We start from the raw sequence: 10,000 nt of genomic DNA on the forward strand, positions 1-10,000 counted from the left end.
GTGGGCAGGGGCTCAAACTCAACACCCTAATGTCTTAAGCCAGCCAACTTAACTGTAAAGCCAACAAGATGACAATAATGACGATGATTATCAACAACCAACCTCATTATTTATCTTTTATGCTTTTGGACACAGTACATCCTTCCGTCTTCATTGTTCCATTGGAATTTCCTTCATGTTCTCACTATAAAAACAAAATCCTTATGCATTCTAACCATACACGAGGAAACTTTCTTTCTTGAAGAATATGGTACTTTCACAAGGCTCAGTAAAAGGTTGCTTTTCAGCTTTGAAATCTTATTTACTGGCACTTCACCTATGATTTATTCGTCGTTCATGCATCATGAAATCTAAGAAGCTAACCGAGAATCGAGTCTATTTAATACCCTACATGGATGGGCGATCTCCATGGAAAATACAGGAGTGTCAGATGATGGATGACAGGACAAATGATTTTGTAGCATGTTCACCTGTGAACTTTCTGATCCTGGATATATTTCCCTTTGTGGTCAAATCCAACTCATATTTCTACCCTGGTGCAATACTGGCAAGGGATGCTGCATCCCAGAGCATGGCATTCCATGGATAAGGTTATACTTGTAGATATTAAAGATTCCACACTATATTTCAAATCTGTGGCAAAAGTATGCTGTTCCCTGGCCAATATTTTGGCTTTGATATAAATAAGATGTATATGTTACTGTAAAAGGTGTAGATGCTTAGTTGACAGTAAAAAAAAAAAACAAGAAAAGGATACAACTGCGTCGATATTCATTAGATTGATCGATTAAGTTAAGAGAGTATCCTACTATTAATGTGCAATTGGTCCCTGGCTTCGCCACCAATACAATTTTTCATTACAGACCCTCGGCATCAAAAAGCTACATATATCGTACAAACAGTTTCAAATGGAGCACTACACCGCCATTCGAGAATTTACATTGCATCAGGGGTGGCAATAAATGTGAATTGTTGCTCCCAGCTTGCCGGCTCGATGACAGAAGACACCATTTGCATTTTTTCTGCCTTCATCCCTACCCGTTTTAAATCCAGTGCAGGCACGGGCAACTTGCTCGTGAATATCATGAAATGAAAGACCCAGAAGGAACCTGAAGAAGTAAAGAGCAAAGATGGAGTCATCAGGACAAACCTGGCCCAGGAGAGGTCATGACTGATGGTGAGGCTGAGAAGTTGAAGAGGCTGAACCTCTTCCAGCAGCTGATCATCGAAGTAGATTGTTAGGTTAGTTTGACAATTCTTCAGGAGCGACAAGGTGAGAGAGATTTTCTAGAATTGTTGGACGTGTTCTATTTATCAGACGAGCATCTAATCACTTCCAGATCAGTAGAGGGTGACGCGTTGAACTCTGAGTTCAAATTGAATAATTCAGCCGCTACACCACTACCCTCAAATCCATCCAGGCACAGCCAAGTGAACCTTACAGAAAAATTTCTGCAATAATTCACTTCTCTTTGGAGAGATAGATAACAAAAGACCAGAGTATAGAGTAAAAGAGATGAAAGAAAAGAAAAAGCAAGAATTAGAATCAATAAAGAGAATTATGAAAAATATAGAAAGAAATGTGAAAGGAACAAAGAACAAAGATGTCGGGAAGAACCTGAATAGTTAGATTTCAGCAGTTACTCCCCAGGCTCATACGCAGCAACATGTATAAGCTACCAGAGGGCCATAATGCAGAGATGTAAAGGCCTCTTGCAGTGCCTAAATTTCCTTGTATTCACCTTCAAATTATTTAATTACATCAATCACTGCTCCCTATTCAATGGATAACATTTATCTTGGGGAAGATAAAGTTTCAAACCTTTATTGTCCCTCCGATCTTGCGTTAGGTGAGCTGTCACACACACATACAGGAATCAATTGCAAACTTAAAATGGTACAAGGGACTTCACACAATAATCTGGATATGAATACTGTCGGACCCTGCTATTCGTGGGGGATATGTTCCTGGAAAATGTCGTCAATGGCGAATCTGAATAGCGGGGCATTTTTCAATGGAAAAAGGGGAGGATAAGTTCCCGGTAGTTTGTGACCTGTGAAGAATACCGCGAATGGTGAAACCGCCAATGTCTCGCATTGTTTCAATGGGAAAAAGGGGGATAGGTTCCCGGCGGTCGCTGATACATGAAAAAGGCCGCCAATGGTGAATTTGAAAATGGCGAAGCCATGAATGTCATGCATTGTTTCATTGGAGAAAGGGGGATAATTTCCCGGTGGTTCCTGATTCATCAGGGAAACTTTTAAAAGTTTAAAATCTTTTCAACCACAAACGCACATGATTACAGTTTCATATACAAAAATGCTTCCAAATAAAAAAGACAACACCAGGTTTTGTGTGGAAGGATGTCAAGTAGCATAATGGCTCCCAACTCCTCCTCAGTGAGCTCCTCAGCATGGAGGTGATAAGAGCATCCAACTCCTCAGGCTCCATGTTGTCAAAACTTTCCCTTCCCACCTGCCATGCCAACCTGACAATTTTATGCCTCTCCTCCATGTTGTCAGGAAAGCCTCTGAAGTCCTTCACTGCCTGAAGCCACAGGTTGTGCCAGCAGGCATTTATGGTGGAGGCTCTCACCTCATCCAGTGACTCTTTGATTGTGCCAATGCAGTGGGCTATATTGAGCTCAAACTCTGCCTGACAGTGAGCTCTGGGTCAGCGTCCATCATATTCAAAATATACCGAAAGGTGCAGCAGGTATAATCGGTTTTGAAAGTGGAGATTACCCTTTGGTCGAGCAACTGGATCAGGGAGGTGGTGTCAGGTGGCAGGGAGATTACCTCGATATTCAGATGAGCCACCTTCAGGTCCCTAAGGTAGCCAGGAGTGTTGGTGACAAGCAGGAGCACCTTGAACGCAAGGTTTTGTTCGACGAGATACCTCTCCACCTTAGGGACAAAACAGTTATGGAACCAGTCCAGAAAATTGCTGCCATCACCCATGCCTTCTTGTTGGCTCTCCAAAACACGAGCAGCATGTGCTTGTTCTTGTCCTTGAGAGCACATGGGTTCAGAGAACCATCCAGCATCCTGGGCTTTGTCATGCACTCCCCTTTTGTGTTTGCACAGAGCGGAAGAGATGCCCAGTCCTTTGTGGACTTGAATCCCAATGGTGTCCCCTCGTGCTTTGAGATACAAGTTTGCGGTGGCAATTTTTCCAAAACAGGCTAGTCTCGTCAGCGTTGAATACCTGCTCTGGCAGATACTCATTCTCCTCGAAGAGTGAGGTTCAGTTAGGTGGTTTGAATGGTGGTGATAAGAAAGCGACAGTTGTGGAGGGCTAAGGATTGTAAGGCAGTGGTGGGAGAGCATGTTACCACCCAGCACAAGCTAGTGTTGTTTGTGGTATGGATGAAGAAAAGGAGGGAGGTTAAGAGCAGAGGTCAGAAGATTATTAGGTAGTTGAAGTGTCGGGAAAACGTCCTCATAGAGCACAAGGAGAGGTTGAGCGCTAGGTATGAGCAACTTAGCGAAGAAGCGGAAGGTTTGGAGGAGGAGTGGAATAAGTACGGAGAGGCGTTTAGGGGAACTGCGGAAGTTTTGTGTGGAAGGACGTCAGGAAAGGGTGCATTGTAGAGACATATAAACCAGGTATGGTGGACAGAGCAGGTAGTGAAGGCAGTTGGTAAAAATAAGGTTTGGAAGAGGATAGTGAAGATCAAGAATGGGGTGGGAGGAAGATGATATATAAATTGGCTCATGACAGAGATGAGGATGGTAAGGACATGAAGGGGGAGCGGTGATTAAGCATGGCGGCGGGAAGCTAGTTACAGAGAAGGGGGAGGTATTGAAGGCATGGGAAGGGCATTTAAAAGAGCTGTTGAACCGGGAAGAAAGCAACGGCGAGCTGGAGCTACCATTTTATGTAGCGGGGAAAGTGTAGTTGGTGGGGATCACAAAGGAGGAAGTGTGGACAGGATTAAAGAGGATGAAGAAGGGAAGAGTGCTAGGCATTTATGAGGTGTGTACAGAAATGATAATTGCAGCAGAAGAAGTCAGAGTCAGTTGGACGAAGCAGCTGTTGAACACATGTATGAGAGAGGGTTCAATTCCAGAGGGGTAGAGGACAGGGTAATTGTGCTGATATGGAAGGGGAAGGGCGATGTTCATGATCTGGGGTAGTGCAGGGGCATTACCCTCCGAAGTTATGTAATTAAGGTGCTGGAGAGGATTCTGGACAGGAGGATAAGGAAGAGGATGGAGATGGAGATTGGAGAAGAGCAGCAGGGGTTTAGAAAATGTAGGGGATGAGGGCTGGGATGTTAATGCTGAGGGATCTGGTGGAGAAGAGGTTGGAGGTGCAAGGTGAGGTGGCATTGGGATTCGTGGACCTGGAAAACACCTTCGACATTGTCCCAAGAGAGATGGTGATGGTGACACAGATGGATGCGAGTGCCGGAAGCAGGTGGGTAGAAGGGATACACAAGGGAATGAAGGGAGGAGTTTTTGGTTGGTCCTGGGATGTCTGGGGAGTTCAGCATGAGCATTGGTTTGAGGCAGGGAAGCACTCTCACCCCACTCATGCTTATCATGGTGATGGAGCTGATAAGCAGGAAAACGAGCTGGAGGCATAGTATGGGGAGAATGATGTATGTGGATGATCTGGCTGTTGTGGTGGAAAGTGAGCAGGAGATGAGGAAGTACTGGGGGAGTGGAAAGAGGCCTTTGGGAAGCATGGGCTGAAGATGAGTATGGAGAGACTGAGCTGATGTGGATCAGGTAGGAGAGAAAAATAAATATCAGGTTGTAGTGGAAGGAGATTAGGCAGGGAAATAAGTTGAGTATCTGGGAAGAACAGTGACCGGGGATGGTAAGTCCGAGGAAGAGGTGCAGAGGCGGATTCAGGTGGGTGTGAATGCGTGGAGGAGGGTGAAGAGACTAATGGCAGACAGAAAGTTGTCAAGAAAATTGAAAGGGAAGGTTCTGAGGTCATGTGTTACACTGGCCTACCTCTATGGTCTGGAGATGATGACACTGATAGAGAGAGACAACAACAAAGGCTGCAGGTTTGTGAGAACAACTGGGTCAGGAGGATTGCAGGAGTGAAAAAGGTGGATAGATGGAGGATGGATGAACTGAGGGAAGAGATTGGTGTGCAGATGAGCTCGACAGGAAGATTAGTGAATTTCCAGCAGAGATAGGCTGGACACTTGATGCAGATAGGGGAAGAGAGAATGGCAAAGAGAGCAGATAGGTTGAGGGAGCAAGGTAGGAGGAAGAGAGGTACACTGCGTTTAAGATGGGAGGATTGTGTGAGGAGGGATATCCGTAAGTTAAGGGTGGTTGGACAGTGGAGAGAGTTTGCTGAGAGCAAAGTGGGGTTGGAGGAGTATCATGGTCAAGGCAGGGTAGAAGCATGGTGCCATCGGACCTCACTCCTTAAAAAGGGAAGAAGAGGAGAAGAAGAATCTGCGGAGAAGAAGAAGTTGAGCAGGGAATGTTTCGGCCACCTTGTGATCTGTGGAGGCACACTCACCTGTCAATTTGACGTTGCAGAGACTGTAATGCTTCTTGAAGCGGTCAAAACATCCCCTGCCTACATGGAATGGACTGGGGCCGCTCGTACCTGCATCACTTGTAGCCGTGTCACTCGTGCTAGTGCCACCTGCACAGGCCAGATGCGCGTGCATATGCATTGCCTTTGCATGAATGAGAGGTCCACTTCAAGGCATGTTATTCTGCGTGTTGTCCTCAATCCATACACCGAGAGCCTTTGCCATCCTTTCTATGTGAACATCCCAGACATGGGTGACCACTTTGGTGATCGGTACAGTGCTCGCCATAACTTTTTCTCGGATCGCCTACTTGTTCTCTGTATGTAGAGAATGGTGGATTCCTTTAATCCATACAGTCTGTCCAGAGGCCACACTCTGTCCTCTCGACAACCGGTCCAGCAGATCCACTTTGTGACTCAGGCTCATCACTTTCTTCTGCCCCTTGGTAGTCGGCACTGGTCTTGCGCTTGCATCTCTGGAACTGTTCTTGCACTTGAGAGCCATGTTTGATCAATGAGCAAATGAGCGGAATGAGAGGCAAACACTGGTCAAGGCAGTGGGAGTAGAAGAATGATTTGGACCCAGGAGATGCTGCACATAAGTATTCATACCAGAATTGTGGGTATCTGCGGTTGGGGTGAGTAGTCTGCCCATTGTTTATGGGGGATGTTGGCGGATGGTGGCGTTTTACGCAGCTGGCGGTAGATGCGATGAAACGTTTTAATTGTGTAACTCGCGAGAGGGGGAGGGAGGAGGGTGACATCTTCAGTAGCTCATCATAGATGTAGTGAAGCATTTCAATTATGTAACTTGTGGATGTTAGCGTTTTACTCAGATGGGGGTAGATATGGTGAAACATGTTAATGATGTAACTTGTGGGAAAAGGGGGAGGGGGTGACATCTTCAACAGCTTGTAATAGATGTGGTGAAGCGTCTTAATAGTGGCATGGTGGAACATGCCGCGCAGCTCGGTTTATAGTGCGAATGATGGGACATGCTGTGCAGCTCGGTTACAGTGTGGCTGGTGGACAATATGTTTTAAAACTGTTATTATATGTGTTCAGCTCGTGGAATTTTTTTTTCCCCGCCCACAAAAATCCATGAATACCCAAAGCACATGGCTGTGAATGTTGAAGCAGGTCACAGTATATAAACTGCAAATATACGGGGTCCACGAATAGTGAATCCGCGAATAGCGGGGTCCAACAGTAATGATGCATGGCAAAGCATTTCATACCATGGAGCAAATAGAAACCGATGAAAAGTGAAACTAGACAAAGCAAGCTGAGAGTTGCCAGAATGATTTTCCAGCAGTTGTTGGGGAAGATCGACATTTTGCGCAACCGCACTGCATTAGAGCTGAACACGGATGTCGTCTCTGAGTATCCATCTGTAGGAAAATATCGAAATGTGATTAGAAAGTATGTGGTTTCAAAAAATAATGAAACAACTGATTGTATTTTAGAAACATCACAATGTGCTGCAGGCACAGGGGTTTCCTTCTCTTGGGGGCTTGAGGGGTGGGGGGGAGGGCAGAGGGAGGTGGCGATAGAGGGGGGAGGGATGAGAAGGTTAGGGGATAGAGGAGGGAGGAGGAGGATGAATTAGTGGTATAGCTGGATGTTGTGGCATTTCGGGGTCTGCAGACCACGTCTGGGCCCAGCCAATGGTGGCCACCCCAGAAAAAAAATCAGTCAGAACCCTCTGAATGCCTGTGATCAAGTATCTCGGAGGTTCAAGTGGGATAACTCGATGCCAAATAAATGGAACCACCAGGTTGTTTATGATTGACACCCGTGTCTTAAGCAAGAGAAGTTGGTACAATCTTCTCCACCTTGTCAGTTTCAATTTAATTTTTCCCAGGAAGTTCTCCCAATTTTTTTGTCCATGCACTTCAATTCCTAGAAATAAGCCTAAATATTTAAACCCCTCACTACTCCACTGTATTCCTCCTGGTAAAACAGGCAGGGACGAGGAAGGCGATCTGGGGCCCACCCAAAAAGCTACACTTTTTTCCAATTTACCCTTGCAGTGGAAGCAAGCTCAAACTGGGTAAGGCAATGAGAGATCTCAGAAACATCTTTTTGATTTGCAATAGCAAAACAAATATCATCAGCATAAGCTGAAACAACGACTTTGGAGTTTTGTGAAAGAGAGACTCCTCACACTGAGTTCCGAAGTAAAACTAATAAAGGTTCAACGGATAGATTGTAGAGCATGCCTGATAGCGCACAGCCCTGACGGATGCCTCGCTGAAAGGGGAAAGGGTAACAAAGGCTATTATTAACCTTCAGCAGACAAGATGCATTTTTGTACAATAACTTAACACAAGCAATAAATTTTTCCCCAAACCCTGTTCTCCTTAATACATCAAACAAAAAAGAATGGTTAACACTGTCAAAAGCTTTTTCTTGATCTAAAAGTAATAAAGAAAACCAGGAGATGTAGTTCGACCGAGATTGATCAAGTCTCTCACCAAAAAAATATTATCGTATATGGAACGTTCTGGAACACAGTAAGATTGATCAGTGCCAATAAAGAAAGAGATGACTTCCTTTAGACGGGTTGCAAGTGCTTTTGACACTATTTTATAATCCGTGTTGAGTGACACAGACCACCAATTTGCGGTCTCCTGCAGGTTTCCTTTCTTCGGAAGGAGACACAAAACTGCCCTCCGGCAGCTCAATGGCAACTCACCTTGTTCAACACTCTCCTGAAAGACCTCAAGAAGAGTAGGGCCTCGAATGTCCCAGAAAGCCTTATAAAATTCAGCCGGAAGGCCGTCTAGTCCAGGGGCTTCCCTATCCTTGCCATCCTTGAGCGCAGCAGTAAGTTCTCCAAGAGAAATGCCAGGCTCAAACAATTGCTGTTGGTCTTCAGACAGAGTAGGGAGCTGTTCAAGCATCGCATTCCTGTTCTCCTCATTCACAGCTCTTTTTGCGAAGAGTTTAGAAAAACAGACTTGTAGTTCATGCTTGATATCACTTTGGGAGGTCAACAAATCACCACCAGAAGAGCGCAAAGCATGGATTTGTTGAGAGGTCTTGACCATTTTTTCCAAATTGAAGAATCCTTTGTTTGGTGTGTCAAGTTGGATTTTTTCGTTCCGCAGTCGGACGAAAGCACCGGCCGCCCGCTCTTTCACCATTTCAGCCAGAAGGGTCCTTTTCTCTGACAACTGCTGGACATCCACGCTAGACAATCCAGCTTTCTGCTCACAGATAAGTATATCTTTTTTTAAAGCAGATATCACACCAAAAGCGTGGTATGTGCTGTAAGAGCAGTATTGTTGGCAAAAAACATTTGATTTGGGACTTTGTGCAGTCCCACCATTGTCTTAAGGTCAAATATGAACACTTTTGTGACTCGCATTTTTCCCAAACCATTTAAAAGCTTCTATAAAATGTGAACTTTGTAAAAGTTTCAAATTAAAAGTCCAATATGCACTTCCACAGACATGATGAGGAAAGCCACACACCACAACAATCATGTGATGATCGGAAAAACCAGACAGCCTTATATAAGAGTTCTTAACAATGTTTACCATTTCATGATTAACATAAAATCTGTCTCGGCGAGCCATCGTCAAAACATTTCTTGATGCATAAACCCATGTATACTGACGGAATTTACGGTTTTGTACCCGCCACACATCCACCAGTTTAAACTTTTTTATTAGCTGTGCCAAAGGCCTTGCACTGGGTGGATGAGGCTCACAAGTGTTCCGATCAAGTTGTGGGTTGAGGGTGCAGTTGTAGTCACCCCCCAGACAAAACAACATGGTTAAGTCAACGGTGCTTACAAACTCTGCCAACTTGTACAGAAAGGCAGCTTACAAACTTGTACAGCTTACAAACTTGTACTTGTACACCTCTTTCAGAGTTAGCGCTAGGACAGTAAACATTTGTCATGCAAATCTTTAGGTTACTACTGACAAATTGCACAGACAGTAAGTAACCTTTGCAAATTTCCTTACAAGTTATCTCCGAAGGCTGGAGTCGAGGATGCAACACTATTGTCACACCAGCCTTGGCCTCAACAAGCGCACTTGAGAAAAAAAGACAACCTTTAAAGATTTTACACCACTCATCCTCAGAAGACTGATTTGCATGCGTCTCCTGTAGCATTAGCACATCAATTTTTTTCATTTTGGAAGAGCTGAAATACCTGGAGGCGACGCACACAACTGCGGCCTCCATTGATGTTCAGGGATGCCACTTTTATCTCCATTCTGTTAGTTATTATTGAAGCTCTTTACCAGCCCTAGTAACACATTTCCTTAACCTTTGGAACTGAGGATCTGACATGTTAACCTGATAAGGATCACGAATCATACTCCTTGCAGTTTTAATGAAATCGTGTAAATTCGGGAAGTAATCTTTGATTTTTACGTATCTTTTCCTGAATGTATACATCCAGGAATTTAATCGCATTTTCTTGAGACACTAAGGTTGTGTCGTTTCCCCCTTCATCCTCTTGAGAGCTGA

At 44.6% G+C, this 10,000-nt stretch overlaps 1 protein-coding gene across 3 annotated transcripts in view; it reads right to left on the reverse strand.

Moving 5' to 3' along the window:
• LOC147026234 (uncharacterized) overlaps window positions 1-10,000 on the reverse strand; it is a 45,785-nt gene that overhangs the window by 21,681 nt on the left and 14,104 nt on the right. For 2 of the 3 annotated variants that reach the window (XM_085881445.1, XM_085881446.1), the window contains exons 2-3: window positions 6,751-6,903; window positions 1,823-1,855 (exon numbers count right to left, since the gene is read on the reverse strand). The exons of the other annotated variant lie outside the window; for it this stretch is intronic. In XM_085881445.1, the coding sequence (XP_085737571.1) occupies window positions 1,823-1,855; window positions 6,751-6,903 (186 nt within the window). The remainder of the gene's footprint in view (window positions 1-1,822; window positions 1,856-6,750; window positions 6,904-10,000) is intronic. 3 annotated transcript variants of the gene reach the window in all.

This window comes from Eptatretus burgeri, chromosome 5 (genome assembly GCF_056783735.1).
Source record: "Eptatretus burgeri isolate ZD-2024b chromosome 5, Ebu_testis_v1, whole genome shotgun sequence".
NCBI classification, from domain to species: domain Eukaryota; kingdom Metazoa; phylum Chordata; class Myxini; order Myxiniformes; family Myxinidae; genus Eptatretus; species Eptatretus burgeri.